This window comes from Cucurbita pepo, chromosome 1 (assembly GCF_057944985.1).
Source record: "Cucurbita pepo subsp. pepo isolate OVF chromosome 1, ASM5794498v1, whole genome shotgun sequence".
Classification (NCBI taxonomy): Eukaryota; Viridiplantae; Streptophyta; class Magnoliopsida; order Cucurbitales; family Cucurbitaceae; genus Cucurbita; species Cucurbita pepo.
Window position 1 is genome coordinate 17,638,794 of NC_141798.1, and position 20,088 is coordinate 17,658,881.

The window sequence follows — 20,088 nt, forward strand, 5'->3', positions numbered from 1 at the left end:
CTGAACTGGGACGCAATCTAGATGACGTGCTTGCCACCTTTTTAACGTTCTATTGAGTATCACGTTAACTTCTTGCATACATTAACTTTTACCAACTTTTTCACGAGTGAGAGATACTCGTTCTTATGAAGCTCATTGTAAGGCTAACCACAAACATAAAGAAACGTACAACAATGAAGTGAGCCATTAAAACTTATCTATATTAATTAAAAAAACATTGGTCAAAAAGTTGATAATAAAGAGAAGGAAGCTACTTTTAGGAACGGGTTTAAGCTGCAATGATCACTTAACGAGTTATTTTGATAGTCAAATGTAGTCGGGTTTGTCTCAGTCTCATAGTTATCTGTGAGAATAGTACAGATACACACAAATTAAAAAAAAAAGACAGTTGGAAACATAGGAATTTCCAAAAAAACGACGATAAACTATGTACTATCGTCAATCCTAAATCGTTATGCCTTATTCATTGCATCTTGATAAACAACATTTTAGCTTTACTATAATGAAGGGATGAGGACGAAAAGCTCCAATCCACAAAGAGAGAGAGATTAAAGGAGATGAGAGATCTCATCTCGACAGTCATGTTACTCATGTCGGAAGTGACATGGCAATGGAAAATGGGAATAGATGTGATTGGTTGCTTCTTCTAGCCAATCAAATGTTGCCAAGTCATCCCCTCCTCCTCCACGTGGCTTGGATCTTATCAGTTATGATGATGCAGACAAATCAAACCAGAGAAGAGTTCATGAAAGATTAAGCTTCCATTGATATACAAGGGAAGGTCGGTGGTTGAGTTTATGTACATGTTAGCTTGTGACACCATGAAAACGCTCAAAACAAGGGTAAAAACAGAGCTCCCCGCAGCCTCTAATGAGCTCTTTGCTCACCTGGGGGGGGCTAGCTAAGCACACTCAAGATTACTCATAATTTACACTTCTCTAAACGCCTATATCACAAAACTTCCCTTTCATTCTGTTCTGAACAGCCTTCACTGCAGCTACTCGAGCAGCATTGGCCGCCCTGTTTGCAGCCACGACCGCTTTGTTTACTTCCCCGTCCACCGGACTGATCTTTATTGCATTCGCTGCTGTCTTTCGAGCTGCCTATTCGGGTCGATTGTAAATGACATCAGCATAAGGTAAATGAGCACAAAACAAGAGGAATGTGGTTGGTTGGTTGGTTTACCTGGACTGCTGCAAGGACTAAGTCAGTAAGAGGGGGCAGAGGGTGCTTGAGATTGCCTGCATCCCATTCGCCGCATCGACTACTCTCGATGTTTCGGAAAGTGTACATACCGAAGCCTTGCTTACGTCCTTCGTGCCATGACCCTTCGTAACAATGGCCATTGGCAAAATGATACACTCCAAATCCATGGATTTTGTCCCCAAAATACTCACCTGCATATCTATCTCCATTCCTGCATTACACACCAATCGTCCAAACCAAATTGAGAGGGTTCCCTGAAAATAACCCATAGGTCCCTCATTCAATGGGCTAACAACTCATAAACACAATCAATCTAAAGAGTAATCTAAAGAGTAACAGCTTCAGTCTCACACGGTTAAAACGGATACGTTAGGGAGAGGTTTCCACATCCTTACAAGGAATGCTTAGTTCTCCTCTCCAACCGATGGAGATCTCACAATTCACCCCCTATGGGGTCCAACGTCCTCGTTGGCACACCGCTCGCTCTCTAGCTCTGATACCATTTGTAGTAACTCAAGCCCACCACTAGCAGACATTGTCCGTTTTGGTCTGTTACGCATCGTCTATTAGGGACCTCTCCAACTGACGGGGATCTCACAATCCACCCCCTATGGGGGTCCAACATCCTCGTTGGCACACCGCTCGCTGTCTAGCTTTGATACCATTTGTAACAGCTCAAGCCCACCACTAGCAGACATTGTCCGTTTTGGCCTATTAGGGAGAAGTTTCACACCCTTATAGGGAATGCTTCGTTCTTCTCTCCCACCAATGTGGGATCTCACGTAAAGTGGGCAGTGGCCCAATTTTGAGAAACTGCATTAGCTACAACCAATTCAGAGATATCTATCACTAAAGTATTGAATTCAACAGCCACCACCAGATCCAATCCAGAATGAATGAACACAAGCATTTAAGATCATGAACTAAATAATTGATACCCAACAAAAGTTCCTAAGACAAATCAACGTCAAGCACAAACAATGGCAGATCAAACAAACAGTGTAAAGCTCAAAAGATTCACCTAAAATGGTAGCAGCCAAGGCCATGCTTAACGCCATACTTGAACTCGCCCACATAACAGCTCCCATCAGAGCAGGTCTGCATACCAATGCCATGGCTCTGTCCATTAAACCATTCCCCTGCATAAGAATCCCCTGTATAAAACCTATAAACCCCAAATCCATGCCGCAACCCCTGCCTGTACTGCCCTCTGTACCGGCTCCCTCTCGCCCAGCTCTCAATGCCATACCCATCGTATCGACCATCGATCCAATCTCCCTCGTACCTTCCATTAGCGAAGTAATTATAAACCCCACTTCCATTGCACTTCCCTTTATGAAACTCGCCCTCATAGAAGTCGCCATTACTGTAAAACTCCACCCCTTCTCTTATAATCTGCCGCTTCTTCTTGGCGCTCAAATCCGAGTTCGGACTTCCAATAAACCACTTCACAGGCTTCACATTGGCGCTCGAAAACCCAAATCGCCGCGCATTGCCGTCCCACGATTGTTTCAAAATCGAACCCATTTGATGGATTAAGCCCTTGTTCTTGTTAGCAAAGAAGAGCGCAATCGCTACGAAAATCAACGCTAGGAGAAGATTCTCCGAAGTCGCAATCTCTTCCTTCCGTTTGTAAAAGAAGAAACAGAATGAAGAAATGGAGAACAGAGTGAAACAAGCAAGAAATGCCAAACCCAAAACAGGGTTAACAAAATAAGCCCTCGCCGATGACCGGCTCCGTCGAAGTAACTTATTCTTTCGATTCCGTTCGACGTTTTCCGATTCGATTACATCCTCCTCGGTAACCGATGACAAACTCTGAATCGATCGGACGGTGGGGGATGAACGGAGAAGCGAAGATTGAGTTCTCGTAAGTTTCGCCGGATTTTTCTGGCCGTCCATTGACAATACTTCCCGCCGGAAAACCCAGTTCCCAGTATCAAACAGATCCTTCCCTTTTTAAGCTCTGTATCTCGAGATTCTTCTAATAACCAAAGCGATTTCAGAAGTCGCCGTCAGCAACATCTCCGGCGACGGCTAACGATCAGAGAAATGGCGCAAATTAGCGAAAGAACTGAAAGAAACTGAACAAAATTCAGAGAAGGGTTATTAGAGTAACAACCCCTTTGCTTGAAAGATCAAAAGAACAGCGAATTAAGAAGAGAGAGAGAGAAGAAGAACGTGCTTTAGAGAGGGAGAGAGGGGGAGAGGATTAAGGGGGCGGGTTTAGAAGGATTTTTATTGTTGGAATGAAAGGAGGGAGCCAGATTCAAGTAGAGCCGTCTGATGGGAATCTAACGGACTGGGATTTGGAAACAATACTAGCCGTTGGATGGAGCCCGATGTTGCCGGGAAGATATGGTCGTCGGATCAAGATTCGGTCTTCCTTTTCACTTTAGTGTGACAGGTGTGGCACGTGCCACCTGTCTTTTTAACAAAACTTTAAAATTCAATTCTTAAACGGAAATTATCCCATGTACTCTGTGCCGCATTTGACCATTCATCGTAAGTCTTTTTCCAACGCTATTCACCGTTGATTTCTATATCTGACATGTGGGACCACTTTTCAACGGCTCTGATTCTGTGGAATGTGGGCCCTGCCAGAGGCAAAATTAAGGTTTTTACTATATGCGCTGTATTCATGTTTTACAGCACTAAAAATTCTAGCATTGATATTTTTCTATTTTCTACCGTTTTTTTTTTACTTTTATTACCCTAAATAAACTACAAAATTAATTCTCTAAGTTCCCTATTTAAATATATTTTTTTTATTTTAAAAGTTCTAAACATATTCCAGATAAAAAATTAAAATTTTAATAAATTTCAACCCATTAGATATGGATTTGAAATTCCAGTAATAATTCGTACGGTAAAAAAAAAAAATTCCTTGTCTAACCTCGTGTCAAAAGATCATTTACGATAGGACCAAGATCGAGTACCCTTTTGAATGGAATAGGATTACAATATATGATTAGATATATTATGGAGATGGGACCTACAGTTGATTTCCATATCAATCCTAATTAGATTAGGCTTATATTTTAAAATAAAGAAATTAATAAATATTATATATTTTTTCTAAAATATTGAATAATATTTTCTTACTTTTTAAATTAAATTAAATGGTTAAATTAAAAAATTGATATGAGAAATTTTAAAATTAGTTTTTTTTTTTTAATTAGAATTTTGTCTTTATTGTTTCGTGTATTTTCCAATAATTATTTTCGAGGATTTATGAAATTATAAAAATAAAATTTAAAATTTTGAGAGTCTAAATTCTATATTTCTTTACATAAAACCAAATTTATAATTAACTAAATTATTATATGCATTTCATGGGGAGTTAGCCCATAGGCCCATACTGCAATCACATGGGCCCAAAAATTATCAAGCCCAAACTCGTAGGCCCATTAAGAAATAAGATTAGTACGTGGCATGTCTCAAAGTGGGCCAGGCCCATTGAGTATCGATATGAGATTTATACAAAAATAACCCACATATATACACTCTATATTGCAATAATATCCACTCAAAAATATTTTATTAAGTTATTATAATTTGGAAAGTATTCAACTCTATTTATAATTGAAAAATTAATAAAAGAAATTAACGCTAATTTTTTTATTTATTAAAATAGTAATTAATAAAAAGGTTAAAAAAATTACTTTAATTTTTTTTTTTCATTTTAGTCCCTCTATTTTAAAAATATCAATTTTAGTCGCTAAATTATTTATTAAGAAAAGGATAAGAATGGATTGAATAATTAAGCTAAAATTACGAGAAAACATAGTTTATGTTGATATATTAATATTATTATCGAGAATCAATTAGAGGTTAATTAAATGAATTATACCTTAAGCTTGTCGTAATAAGGCCAAAGCCATATAATTAATGTCACACTTGGTTGCCTCAAGAAACATATAAAATTAATCATAGATTAGGAAATTAATTAAAATAGAATTAATTAATTAATTAATTAATTAATTAATTATATATTTAATATATGCTTTTGAAAGGGCACATGTGATGATGTGTAATATTGGAACATTGGAAATTGTGATTTTATTTTTCCATTTTCAGCCTCATTTCATAAATGGTATCCTATGCTTAACTATGGTTAATAGTTTGATTAACATGAAATATATCGAGCATTAATAAAAATTTACGGTAAGAATTCAAAGGTGTCGAGTAAAGTAAAAAAGACGCATTACCAACAGTTTGCCGAGACTCGAGAGAACCTTTGCCGACCCACAAAATAACAGCCTTTGTCGACGTTGCACAAAATGACTGTCTCTCTCTTGCTTATGCGCAACACAACATTAGGGTCGTTCCCTTCGTTCTATGCTGACTCCGACTTTAAGTTATTCTACCCTTTAGTTATAAATCTAGTGATACGTGGAATATATCGTGTACGCTAGAGAGTGAGAGTGATAGGACCAACCTATATGCTACTAGTACAATTCGATCTAGGATTTCAAAGCGTCCGATGAACTGAGGACTTAGCTTGCTATTACGTCTGAATCTTGGAGCCACTCTTAAGAATATCATGTCTCCTACTTCGAATTCCGAACTTCTACGTCTTACATCAGCTAGCTCTGTTGTACGATCTCATTAATAATTTAGACCAACTCGAATATATTTATATTTATATAATTCATATAAAGATTCTAATGGATTTATTTCGGGTTTTGGAAATGAAAAGTTATGGGAGAAGATTTCGTTCATGAACTATGAAAGAAAGTCGAGCGTAAGGCATAATAGACCAAATGCATTGTAAAAGGCAACCCAACAAATAAACACATAATGGGACTCCATGCCGTTGCCCAACACAAACACTACAACTTCTAAACAAACACATCATGTGCAAATCTTACAAATATTTTGTCCCATTTTCGTGTCCGATTTGACATTTTCGGGCTCTGTTTCGACCTACCCGCTTCTCTATTTGACTTGTTTAAGTTTCTAAACCTCCAATTTCAAACAAACGAAAAAGTACGTATCAGTTGTATTAATAACAGTTTATTACTCGGTTTCCAAGTGTTTGATAGTCGCTTAATATGGCAATATTTCTTGGCATCAATTTCCATAAAAATCTGACAAAATGAGTGGTTTTTGAGTTCCAAAACCTGTCCACCGTCCAAAACACACGCATTGGGAACATAGTTTTAATACAATTATAGAACAAACATTAGAACATGATCATGTGAAACAAGACATAAATTTAATATACTCATTTGTTTTGTTTTTCTTGATAATATTACATGTATTACTCGAAAAATGTCATGTTTGAAGAACAGAACAACAACAACATAGGAAAATAAAAAATCGACCCAGAAAAATAATCTGTGGGCTTAATCTATGTATGTAAATACATTAAAACCTTTTCTTTTGTCAGTAATTTTACGAAATTAAAAGAAAAATTTCAGGAGAAGCTCCATAAACTAACATCACTTTCTTCATAAAAATCATCCATAATTGGCGGATCAAATATAGTTCCATCCATCATTTGCCCAACGTACTTAGGGGACAATATATCATCAAAGTTGAACCACGACGGCTCCGTCGTCATAAACGAATCATAATTCGACATCGTCGATTCGACAGAGGAAGAAGAAGAAGATGAGGAAGGCGGCGACGACAATGACGACGGTGGGACATCAGTATATCTCGTAGTATCATCGATTTCAAAGGCGGTATTCGCAGCAGCTTCCGCAGCAAACCTTTGAATGAACTTAGGAGACATAACATTATGATCAGAGGAGAGATTATGAAAATGTGCAAACGAAGAAGACGAGATCGGAAAATTGAGATTGGCAGAGGAGCCTTTGAGACAGAAGAGGGCAGCGTCGTAAGCTCGAGCAGCTGCCTCCGCAGTCGAATACGAACCTAACCAAATTCTCGTCTTTTGATTCGGAGCTCGGATTTCAGAAACCCATGAGCCCCAGCTTCTCATTCTAACACCCTTGTACTTCTTCTTGGTTGATGCAGCCATGGATTGATGGTGTTCATCAGCTGATTCCTTCTTCACCATGTTGATTAAGGGCAATGGAGGAAGAGGAAAGGAAGAGGAGTGGTGTATTTATAGGGAAGGAGATTAATCATTTGGGGTTATAATAATGATTAAGCCTTTGATTAATCACTAAGATTCATGGCTTAATTTTTGTTTAGTGTCTAAATGGTTTGATTATTATTACGAATTTCGAGATGGGTGACAGATATTTTTCAGATTTAAAAAAGTATTATATATACACACAGATTTGAACATTGATTGTTCGTCAATAGTGAAATGACGTTTTAGTCCTTAAGATAAAAGTTTGATTTGCATTTGCCACGTATTTCTTGGAGGGCAATTAAGTAATTTTATAGCGCTGGTAGATATTGTTACGTATTGTCGTTAGTTTCATGATTTTAAAATGTGTCTGATAGGGAGTAATTTCCACCGTTTATAAGGAATCTTCGTTCTCTTATCTGGGTTGTGTCTTAGTCCTAGTGTGGCTAATCATCCTCTCGGACTAGTTACTGATCATGACCTTGGTAAGCTATTGTCTCACTAATTAGCTAATCAAACGCGAGCCCCTCCTTGGGCGGATTCCTCCTTTTGCTCCTTAGTGTACGGGTATTAGTAGCCATTTCCAGCGGTTGTTCCTCTCCCAAGGGTAGGTTCTTACGCGTTCCAACCGATGTAAGATCTCACAATCAACCCTAAACTTTAAATTTTTGGATTGTGAGATCTCATATCGGTTGGAGAGGGGAACGAAACATTTTTTTACAAGGGTGTGAAAACCTCTCCCTACTAACGATACATAACGCTCCAAAACAGACAACATCTACCAGCTGTAGGCTTGTGTTTTTTTTTTTTTTTTAAGGTTAATAAATTAATGTAAGAAAAGGAGAGACAAGAAATGGGATGCTGTGGGTGGAGAGGCAGGTTCCAGGATGTTGCAGAGGTTTGAAGCTTTTTGGGTGTGTGCTACAAACAGACAGACAATGCTAAAAAACAAAACAAGAGGAACTGAAGTTGGGAGTCTGCTCAAAATCAAATAACAACAAACTAAAACAAACCAGCTATTGCTTCACTGGCTTGCCTTGCCTTGCATAGCAAGCTCTTTTTCTCAACCGCGTTTTTTCATGTTCGGTGAAAACCCGAACCACCTCGAAACTTCTTCGAGTTTCTCTAATTTGTGTTTGGATCGAAAAATCAAATTACTTTACTATTAGTCATTTAGATTTGTACGTTTATGAGCGGTAAAAGCCCGTATGAAATTGTAACAGTCTAAGCCCATTGTTAGTGACTCATTACATTTCGCTGCGTCTATTAGGAGGAGGTTTCCATACTCTTATGAGAAATGATTCGTTTCCCTCCCGGGCTAATGGAGGATCTCACAATCAACCCCCCTTGGGGTCCCAACGTTTTAGTTAGCACACCGCTCGATGTCTGACTCTGATACCATCTATAACAACTCAAGCCCACTACCAGTAGATATTGTCTGCTTTGGTCCGTTACGTATTACCACCAGTCTCGTAGTTTTAAAACGCGTTTACTAAGGATGAGTTTTCACACTCTTACAAGGATATTGCATGAATTAAGTTCCAAATCTTACTTAAATATTTGAACATAAACAATTAAGTGTTTTACGTGCACATATTTTACTTCCATTAAAAACAAAAATCTGAATAAATCACTCATCAACCCAATCTAATCCAAAAATTTTATGGTTGAGTTGGAACTGGGTTAAGTCTAAAAAATGTCTAAACTTAATCCAATCGAACCGACCAACACCCTTTATGGTGAATTATTTTTTACGAGTAAAGTTTATACCACTAATGAGACTCGAACAAACTTATATGACTCGAGATAAAGAGTTAAACACGTCTAACTCATACTAGATTATACGAGTCTAACTCCCGAGCAAAATACCCTTTTTCATATGACAATTTTACCCTCGAAACATAAAAGCTTATGAAATTAAAGTAACATATTTGTAACATGGGAAAAGAAAAAAATGACATGTGAAACATGAAATGGACTTTGACAATACTATAATACAAATCAAATCTCCTAGAAGCTTCATGTATGTATATATATATATATATATATATATATATATATATATATATTGAAGATAGACTACAGCTCTATCATATTTGACCAAATGCCATTTAGTCTTTGATTATTTGTTTAATGAAGTTAATTATATGATTAAGACTTCTAATTAGAGCAGCTGTAATTAATATTAAGTTCAATAATTTGGAACTCACCATAGTATTGCCTTTCACATTGGGAAGAGAAAGTCGAGTGTTTTTATTAATGGTGAAATGTTTTATTTGATTATTTGAAAAATAAAATCATGAATGTGACGATCATGTTTATTCGAGGCGTGTTGTCTATAGTCATATGTCGAACATCCCGATCATGTTTGTCCATAACTTATTGTTCATAGCTGCATACTCGTTCCAAACCTTTTTCATATTAGATACGGTCTTTACTATTTTTGTCGTGTCAATACAAGGGTATACGATTAATCATCAAAATCACGTCTATAAGGGATGTGATTAGTAGTTAATTCTTCCTATCTCGGTTATATACTATCAAGAACCCTCTTCTACACTTTCGTCTTGGGTAGAGATGTTAACTGTATAGGACCGAGATTCCTCTCAAAAAAATTTGTAGAGAATATTGGAAGATGGGAATGTAATCACGGTTTCCGTTTAGGTAACGAGAAAAAAATCTTTTACTACCCGTATTAAAGTAGAAAATTCCTATCGTGTTTCGAGCAGGTTATAGCACAAATACGAAAAGAGGGTATCTTTCTGAACCATTTTAATTTTGAGAATTTGCAAATAATAAATTTAATTACTTTTATATATTTATATTTATATTTAATATTTATTTATTTATGTTTATTAAATGAGAGGCCCAATCAGGTGCCTGACACTATGATTATGCACCTTAATTAATTACACTAATTATGATGTTTTTTGTTAATAAATTAAACTCACATGCTTTTATTTTATTTTATTTATTTATTTATTTTTGTAAATGGAAAAATGTCAGAAAAGTGTTCATGCTTGCTTTTGTGAAATTGTAAGGCAATTTCATTCACAAAAGTTGATGGATTCAATCCCATCAACAACTTTACATTTTCTATCTCACATTTAATTCAAAAATAAATTAATTTTTTACATTTTTTTTTCTCCTAAAATTCAATAATTAATAACTCGTCGTATCGGAATAATAATGGTACTTTTGACAAATGAAAAAAATCGTCGGGTAGTAATAATGAAAATTTGAAATATAGAAAATCAAATTAAAAGGGCTGGTAGTTCTTGTATTGGAATTCAATAAATAAATGTATTACGTTTAGGCCAACGATGACATTGATTCCCAATAGGGTGGATTGTGAGATCTCACATTGGTCGGAAAGGGAGTGGAAACCTCTTCACTGTGAGAATGAAAGTGATACGTAACGGGTTAAAGTGGACAATATGTATGAACAGTGGGTTTGGGTTGTTATAGATGAAATGAATTGGAGAGTCGAATTAGATATTAATTTCAAATTTATTTTAGTTGTCTAACGGGACCCTAAGCTTTCAATTTTGGATGGAGACCCACCAAAATCAATCATAATTGGAAGGCGATTTAAGGAAGATACAATGGTTCTTCCCATAGTTCCAAATCTCCATCTCTATCCCTTTTATCCTCATGGTTTGAGCTGGCAATGGAGCAGCTTCCGTACGCTGCATATAAACAAGAACACAGAGATCCATGAATTTTTGTTGGTGTGGTGTGGAAGAAGATGAAGTGAAAGAGGCACATGGCGTATAAGACCAATGTTTTGTTTGTTTTCTGAGAAAATAATGTTAAATAGAGAAAAGGGTTTGGATTTGGATTTGGATTTGGATTTGGATTTGGATTAGGCTTATAGGAGGATGGGCGAACCTGCAGCGATGGTTCTCAATGGTGGAGAGATGTTGGAAGATGAAGAGGCAACATCCCAAGTGCTTTTGTTGCCCATTTTCAACTACAGAATCGAATCGAATCATAACCCAAATCGTCTCTTGTCGACCCTTTTCTCAACATTTTGTATGAACTGGTTTTATTCGGTTTTAGCTATCGAGTGTGTGGGAAAGTGTTCGAAAAACTATGCATGGGTGTGATGACTCTTGATACGTAAGTGTGGTAAGCTAAGTTTAGAAAACGGGCTTTGAGTTGCTCGGAGTGTGCATAGTCTATGAGAGTTGACCTACGGTTTTTCTTTTTTTCTTCATAAAATGTAAATTTGAGCTTTGCTAATGGTTATTAGATCGTGGGCATGCAAAGTACATGCCCGGATCGACTCTATTATTAGTCTTAGCTAGCCCATGGACCATTCAAGAAGACACTCTATCTATATCAGTTGGAGAGGGGAAAAAAACATTCCCTTATAAGGATGTGGAAATCTCTCCCCCAGTGGACGCATTTTAAAACCTTGAGGGAAAGTCAGGACTAAAAAACTCAAAGAAGACAATACCTCCGAGCTGTTACAATTTCTTCTTCTTCTTCCTTTTCAAAGTCTCAAATTTTAAGGTTCTATCTTCGTTTGTTTTGTTGTTCATTTCTAGTGGGTCAAAGATTGCGCAACATTTACTTGAAAGAACGGATAACGGGATCAAGAATGATTCGAGAACAAGGGTTTAAACAAGCAAAACAGCTCAACATCAACTCAAACAGCCAACAGTTCTTCGAGACAGTTCATCATTTGTGGATTCCTAGGTTGCTCCAAAAAATGGATAAAAAATCATCATCAACCTCCTATAACTACAATTCTCCATTTTCACGGAGCTTCTCACAAGCTCTGCTGCAAAACCCTTCTGCTTCATCCTCCTCAGAGCCAACCGTTGAAGCCCACCGGAGCTCTGAGGTTTATTATGAATGGCCAGAATCCTCTGGAAGTGTTTCAGAAGAGCTTGGGAGTTCTGATCTGCAGCCACTGAATGGTGAGTTTCAGGTGGACCAGCAATTACAAGACCCATTTTCTTTGTTCGGTGGCTGCCGAGTTACAGAGTTTAGTGGCCAAATGGCAGGATCTGATTGAGTGTGGGAGGATCATGTGGCAGAGCGTAAAAAAGAACTATCTATATTTTTCGAATAAAAAGAAATTGTCTACTTAAGACTACCCCTTGACCTACATGTTCTAGCATGAGTTAAAAGTCAATGACCCACGAACCCCACGACGTATAGAAATGCACCTTTCAGAGACCCAGAACAATTTGAACCTCCAAAATCTCTTTCCACCACTCTCTAATGGTTTTTTTTTTCCTCCCAATCGTTGATGGTCAACTTTTCTACCCACAATTTATCCCTTAGAGGCACTAACAAATCTACATTTTATAAGAAATTGTGTGGGAATGTTGGAATGCTATAAACTAAGTTGAGGCACTACGACGAATATGCAAGTACGTAGAATTTATTAGCTACTAGCATTGCAATACTATATACGTCTCATTGTTGACATTTTAAGTTTTCTCATTTGAGTGCATCTACAAACATGGAGACCCTCTAAATAGAATCTCAACGTTAGAACTATAAGACCCAATCTAAGCACGGTAATTCGATTCTTCGTTTATGCTCGAGCTAGCCCCTCAAATTGTCCTAGCATGTCGAGTAAGGTGTACGACACATGACTTCTATTTCGAGCAATATACATTTCATTGTTGATAGCTATATAACTTCTTAGAATTCGAGGACACATTTTTACGACCTATAGAATAGATCTCGTTATTTGATACCCATGATACTCATTTAATTTAGGAAGGATGCGCTTAGAGGAGACAGTCTCAATATACTACAAAAGATCATTTTTTTGTTCATTATTTACCCTATTCGAATCTCATGAAAAGGTAATAAAACGGAAGAGAATTTTTACAAATGAATTGTGACGTTGTGTGGAAAAGAGAACTTCAGTACTTACAATAGCAGTGTTCATCCATGGGAGCACTTACAGGGATGCATCCGCTACAAAGGAACTCAAGGCACTGATTATGGACTCATAAATCTTTATGCCCCTTGAGAAGACGGTGTCCTTCAAGAACTGCAACAAGGAACGAGGAAAGGAGATGACCGATTAGTACGAACATAACGCAAATCGAGCAAGAACACGGATAAAAAAGAGAGATACAATGAAGAGTAGTATAACCTCGTTGTGTTCATGCAATAAGATAGGAGTGTTACTCATTGGGGAGAAACCAAGAACAGGAATGCCTAACTGTCTCATGAAGCGTGCATCAGTCGTCGAAGCCAAGATTTCGGGCCTAGAAAGCTTACCTCCAGCGTCTGAGATGGCTGTCTTGAAAACAGACCACCACGGATTCGAATCGTTAGTCATCGTCATTAATGGACGTCCCAAATAGTCTCTTATGGGTCCTTTCTCAATAATCTGCAGGTATCAGATCCATTATGTTTCAGCTACCAGACATTGCTAAGATAACTTACAAATAGATAGTGTGTAATTCGTAAGAGACTGCTATATGATGCAAATACTTGAATATCTAATTGCTAAAGGCTAGACATGCATAAAACAAGCATTCAATCTCGGGTACGTAGATCAGAAGTGTAACGGCCCAAGCCCTTGTCTTCTTTGAGCTTTCCCTTTCGGGCTTCCCCTCAAGGTTTTAAAACGCGTCTGTTAGGGAGAGGTTTCCACACCCTTATAAAGAATGCTTCGTTCCCCTCTCCAACCGATGTGGGATCTTACAGTCCACCCCATTCGAAGCCCAGCGTCCTTGCTGGCACACCGTCTCGTGTCCACCCTCTTCGAAACTCAGCCTCTGCATTGGCACATCGTCTGGTGTCTGGCTCTAATATCATTTGTAACGGCTCAAACCCATTACTAGCAAATATTGTCCTCTTTGAACTTTCCCTTTCGAGTTTCTCCTCAAGGTTTTTAAAACGTGTCTACTAGGGAGAGGTTTCTACACCCTTATAAAGAATGTTTTGTTCCGCTCTCCAACCGAGATCCAAATATTGGATCTCGCAAGAAATGAGAAAATCTAATCAATTCCTCCATGACAAGGGAAAATTCGCATGCCATTGCCCGGTGCATTTTGTTGTGGATGGAGTAGACGAGTTTCATAATATAACATATAGAACAAACAAAGACATCCTCCATCAGAATTCAAATTCTTTCCACATCAAAATTGGTTTAAGATCATAATCTTACATATTTACTCTGTTTTCAGCAAGATAAAATGACAAGTCATATAAGGACTTCTCCAAGCTTTTTTCTCTGGATTGCAGAACCATAAGCCATGAACAAGAACAGAATACTAATGATGGGAGCTAATAAAACAGGGGACCTCAAAAGAAAAAGATGAATACCAGAATCAAAACAAAATTGGGTAGGAACCAGATGGTGTTGGGAATCAAATCAGGCAGCTAGCCACTTACCTGAGACGTCAAGTTCCGTCGAGCTGGAGCCCATTCCTCCACAATTCTTCTTCTAATGGCATCTGGGTCGGCGGTGGGCGGTATTCTGAGATCGAAACCGGCTTCCGCCTCCGAAGGTTGCATGTTCATCACAAATCCCTGAGACAAATCACAATATTAATGGCGAAAACAGAACATAGGCAGAGGGGCTTGAACCCTGCAACTCATTTCACAAGGACTACGCACAGTGGGGGAGGGAATTCCGGCGTTGACGAAAACAGGATTGACAGAGATGACTTCTGAATTAGCAGCTTCACCGGCCTTCACCATATCGAATTGGCTCTCTCTAAACTTACTGATAATCTCAACGCTCTTCATCAAATTCTCCATAGCACTGTTATCGTACATTCTAGAACCATGTCCAGGGGTTCCTTCAGCCCTAATTATCAGCCCCCACGGCGATCTATCGGCGTAAAAAACCCTAAACTCATCTCCCGGCGACGCCTGTCCTTCGTCCATCATGAATCCAACATTCAACTCCTTAAACTCCTTCGACAAGACGAACTTCGCAGCTCCATCAAAACCCCCAATCTCCTCATCCGGCACATACGATATGTGAATCGTACGGTCAGGGACGAAATTCCGACTACGGAGGTTCCGAATAGCTTCGAGATACTGGATAGCTATACATTTATCATCTTGAGAACCACGAGCGAAGATCTTTCCATCGGAGGTCCGGACGGCGGAGAACGGCGGATAGAGCCACTTAGAGGGCTCAGCGGGGACAGAATCCATGTGAGAATTGAGTAAAATCGAGGGCAAGGAAGGATTCAATCCATTCCAGGTCACGAGGAGAAGAGGTTTACCTGGAACAAACTCAAGAATCTTCGTATGGAGACCAATTTCCAGTGCTTGAGATTCGAGAAAGGAGACTGCGGAGGCGTAATCCGGATCCGGATGAGCGGTTTTGATTCTGAGGTAGTGTTGAAAGCGAGAGATTGAAGAATTTTGATCGGATTCATCATCAACGTACTGCGAATCACTGAAAGAGGGAGGAAATGAGAAGAGAAAAAGAAAAACTGCAAGAGAAAAGAGCCGACAGTGGAGACGGAAGTTCGCCATGGGCGCCTCCGTTGGTGCCGCCGTCAAGCAGTTGAGCAAGTCGGAACTTCTGAAGTTGAGTAAGCCGGAGAGCTGCCAAATGGTGAAGACAACCGCCGATTAATGGATTGTCAAAACATAGCTTTTTGCCTCTTCAACTCGCCGGCGACAGAAGACCGGTGCTGCTCCGGTACATAATTATTTACACTATATTAAAATAAAACTTGGTTGGTATACTTGTGATAGGCAAATTTTCACTCAGCAACGTGGGCTTCAATTTGAATGGGCCCAACCATTAGGATTTGGGCTTAACTTTTCACATTTGGGCTTTGTTTAAGCTAGGCCCAAATATTGCATGGCCCAATCCGGCCTACTTAAATTTAATTATTATAATCAAATGATCGTAAGTGATCTTATAATTTAAGATTTTTCAATTTTTAATCTGTTTAAATTGAATAATTTGTAATTTTGTCGTTAATTTACAAATGGTGACGTGATAATTTATGACTATCCATAAATTTGATTTTAATAGAGTGAGGACGGTGTCGATAGATTCTAGTGGAAATTGAATTCATGCGTGATAGGAAGGATTGATGAACATATTCATAAGGATTAGAACCCTCTACATCCACGTGAATGTAACCATACCTTGATGGTCAGTAACGACCATGTAGTATATTGGAGAGGAGAAATGGACATAAAGGACATCGGGTGATGTGCTAGGAGTGAATTGTGAGATCCCACATCGATTGGAGAGGGGAACGAAGCATTCTTTATAAGGGTGTGGAAACCTCTCCCTAGTAGACGCGTTTTAAAAACCTTGAGGGGAAGTCTGACACGAAAAGCCCATAGAGGACAACATCTGCTTGTAGAGGGTTTGGGCTGGTACAAATGGTATCAGATTTAGACAATGGGCGATGTGCCAACGAGGATGCTAAGCCCTGACCCGAAGGGGGTGGACACAAGGCAGTGTGCCAGCAAGGACATTGTGTCCCGAAAGGGGGTGGATTGGGAGTCCCACATCAATTAGAGAAAGGAACGAGTGTCAGCGAGAACACTGAGCCATGAAGGGAGTGGATTATAGATCCCACATCGATTGGGGAAGAGAACAAAACATTCTTTATAAGGGTGTGGAAACCTCTCCCTAGAAGACGCGTTTTATAAACCTTGAGAGGAAACTCGAAAAGAAAAGCTCAAATAGTACAATATCTACTAACAGTGAGCTTCAGTTCTTACACATAAGAACACACGTATTCTCAAAATAGATAATATTATCGGTAAAGTCTCTTTTATATATATATATATATATATATATATATACAAGTTGAGGTATTGTGTAATGTATGAACTATTGAGCTTTCTTTTTGTTATTTGTTGTCTCCAAAATGCATGCTGAATGTGAAGCCAACTAAATATTATTTTAATGATTTTTTAAGCATATTCTAAGTATGATTACTCATAATTTAATTCAATCACATCAACGTTAAAGTTTATTAAAAGTGATGAGATAAATAGAATTTAAACACTTTTAATAATAAATTTTAATTTTAAAATAATTTAATATGTTTTTCAACTTTTAATTTTTTTTCATTTATAATATATTTTGTAAAGTTTGGAGATATATAGAATATAAAATTAATTTATAATTTAAATGGGAGCACTTTAATTATTCGATATAAACTTATCATGCTATCAATCATTTTTCCGTAGTATGACTTGATAATCTGATCAACCTGAACTATTCAATCCATACCGTAAAGGTTGATATTTTTTTGGTCGGGTGAACCCAACCAACTCAAAAAGCCCAATAAAGTCTCGTCAGGGATTATTAGGTTTAAGCATTTTAGAGTCGATTCCTGGTGTAATTGAGCTGAAATTCTAAGCACATATTTTTTTTACACGAGGGTCTTTGATATGAACAATGGAGATTTCTTTTGAAGTTATCTACCATCGGTTTGCGCCATATAGTTGAATTTCACTTTACGGAGATTAGCCTTGTAACAACCCACTATCAGATATTGTCTGTTTTGGCCCGTTACATATTGTTGTCAACCTCACGATTTTAGAACACGTCTACTATGAGAAGGGTCTAGTCCTACTCCGTCAAGTGTCTTGCACCGTCCCATGACTGGCTTTGATATAATAGCCCAAGTCCACCGTTAATAGATATTTGTCCGCTTTAGCCCATTACGTAATATCGTCAGCCTCATGATTTTAAAACGCGTCTAATATGGGAAGAGTTTAGCCCTAGTTCAACCAGTGCTTCACACCATCTAGTGACTAGCTCTGGTACCATTTGTAACAACTCAAGCTCAGTACTAGTAGATATTGTCCACTTTAGCCCATAACATATCGTCGTCAGCCTCACGATTTTAAAACTCATCTACTAGGGAGAGGTATCTCACGTGTCTTATTCTTCTCTTTCAATATCGTCGTATGTTACTCATTGTAAACCTCGTAGCGTTTTACTCGCTTCAAAGAGAATTTTTCACATTAAAATTACCGATATCCTACGCTCGTAATATCCGATTAAGCTCGTAGAAGAGGATAACTAGTGATTTAAAAAATTAGGGTTTATCTAGATGAGATGAAAGTCTAATGGAATTCCACTAGCAAAAACAAAGAAAGGGAAGAGCACTTATATCATCTTTTATTTTGGCCATTACCTTTATTATAATCATTTGGCTACTTGGTACTCATAAATCAAATCACCATATAATATATATCTCTACTTTCTTCACACCATTATTGCCTTCAAAGTGCCAAACCCTATATCCATTGTTACCCACTCAAATATATTTTCTTTTCTTCATTTTCGATATTATAAATAACGCCCGAATTTAAAACTACTTTAAATCTAAAGTTTGAGTCGTGGACGTATATCGACTCGTTCATATTCTTATCTAATAGACCTAAGATAAGTATAAAATTTTCATTTTTTAATCTAAGATTCTTTCTCTTGTATTCTGATTAACTTTGTTCCCTCGAACCCTCGTGTCAACATGTTTGACAATAATTTTTTTAGTTTTTTATGTTTTTACCGTCAATTTTAGTAGTTTTTAGGGTTAGTTTGAAGTTTATCTACTCGTGCACTAACGAGTAATCCACTCGTTGGTAAATGACTCAATAATGAGGTCACTTACTGAGTATTTTTTGAAATACTCAAGCGGTGTGCCACATCATTTTTCAAGTAAAGGTAAGGGCATTTGTACGGAGGGTGGCAACATCGCGAGCAGAGACTGTGACACGTGCATAAGGTAGACTCATTTAAATTCATAGTTTTAAGTTAGAATAGGTTGTTTTGCATTTCATTGTTTTAAATTAGTCCTAGTATTTCGTATTTAAACACATAAGACCATGACTATATTCTCCAGAGAAGTTGTTTTAAACGTTTTTCGAAGTTTACGTTATAAATAATGCTCATGTAAGAGTTATATTTCCGCATTATAGTTGAACATGAGACATTAGTAGCAACTCTGAGTATGTGGAAATTTAGAGTCGTTACACTCCCATAACTACCTTAGGGTACAACTAACAAATATTTTCCACTTTAGCTCGTTCCATCAATCTCATGATTTTAAGACGTGTTCGATAGGAAGAGGGAAACGAACCATTTTTTATGGCTCAGATGCATTTTAAAATTGTGAAGCTGACTATGATTACGAACCGTGATTTTTTTTTTTTTTTAATAGTAAAATTAACTACAAACTACCAATCAAATCATGAGAGAAAAAGGGTCATAAAAGGGCACAAATCTTAAGAAAAAGACACTAAAAAAAAGAGAAGAAAATATGCATGACAATGAAAATGGATAGAAAAGTTAGATATGATAATGGTTACCACCTTACATTTTAAACTTTTTAAAAACAAATTTTAGTGTTTTTGTTTTTTCATATCTTTTTTTTTTAAATAAGCAAATAAATTATTGGTCGATCTCGATTTTTTAAAATTTATAAACGTAGACACAAAAATTAAAAGTTTAGAGTTCTATTAGACATAAAATTTAAATTTATATATAACAGAACAATAAATATCAAGAATTTATTAAATACAATCTTAAAAATTCGAAAAAAAAAAATTTGTTATTAATATTCGTGGTCGGAATAAATTATAAAAAAATAGATATAAAATAGAAATTTATAGAATTTTACAAAAATATATTAAATATATTTATGCTTTTAAAACTTTACTTAAATCAAACACGACCAAGGTTATTCAACAAATTGTTTGGTCAAAGATTCCTTGTTGAAATGGGTTCATATCACTCTCTTTAACTAAATGGATAGAATAAACCCAAATATATATTAAAATAAAATAAAAAAATAATGTTCGGGTTGGGTTGAGTTGGGTCGGGTTGTGATATTTTTTAGATCCAG

The 20,088-nt window shown here is 37.2% G+C and overlaps 3 protein-coding genes and 1 pseudogene across 5 annotated transcripts; 1 reads left to right on the plus strand and 3 right to left on the minus strand.

Annotated features, from left to right (window-relative positions):
- Positions 1-742: 742 nt before the first annotated feature.
- On the minus strand, positions 743-3,425 carry LOC111780257 (uncharacterized). 2 transcript variants are annotated; one of them, XM_023660617.2, is made up of 4 exons: positions 2,228-3,425; positions 1,398-1,417; positions 1,186-1,328; positions 743-1,103 (listed from the first exon to the last, which is right to left on the minus strand). In XM_023660617.2, exons 1-4 carry the CDS (start codon positions 3,106-3,108, stop codon positions 939-941), a joined length of 1,209 nt encoding a protein of 402 aa, XP_023516385.2. In that variant the 5' UTR covers positions 3,109-3,425; the 3' UTR covers positions 743-938. The 2 variants fall into 2 exon arrangements, with proteins under 2 accessions (XP_023516385.2, XP_023516377.2); XM_023660609.2 differs by having other exon boundaries at positions 1,186-1,417; positions 2,228-3,422.
- Positions 3,426-6,419: 2,994 nt separating this feature from the next.
- On the minus strand, positions 6,420-7,276 carry LOC111780296 (Integrase-type DNA-binding superfamily protein). Its single transcript, XM_023660664.2, has one exon. The coding sequence runs from the start codon at positions 7,235-7,237 to the stop codon at positions 6,629-6,631; it is 609 nt and encodes a 202-aa protein (XP_023516432.2). The 5' UTR covers positions 7,238-7,276; the 3' UTR covers positions 6,420-6,628.
- Positions 7,277-11,136: 3,860 nt separating this feature from the next.
- Positions 11,137-12,505, plus strand: LOC147794910 (uncharacterized; annotated as a pseudogene).
- Positions 12,100-15,929, minus strand: LOC111811272 (Peptidase M20/M25/M40 family protein). 2 transcript variants are annotated; one of them, XM_023698053.2, is made up of 5 exons: positions 14,858-15,929; positions 14,633-14,770; positions 13,383-13,622; positions 13,158-13,277; positions 12,100-12,235 (listed from the first exon to the last, which is right to left on the minus strand). In XM_023698053.2, the coding sequence occupies exons 1-4, from the start codon at positions 15,731-15,733 to the stop codon at positions 13,185-13,187; spliced, it is 1,347 nt and encodes a 448-aa protein (XP_023553821.2). In that variant the 5' UTR covers positions 15,734-15,929; the 3' UTR covers positions 12,100-12,235; positions 13,158-13,184. The 2 variants fall into 2 exon arrangements, with proteins under 2 accessions (XP_023553821.2, XP_023553812.2); XM_023698044.2 differs by lacking the exon at positions 12,100-12,235 and having other exon boundaries at positions 13,030-13,277.
- Between the last annotated feature and the right edge of the window lie 4,159 nt (positions 15,930-20,088).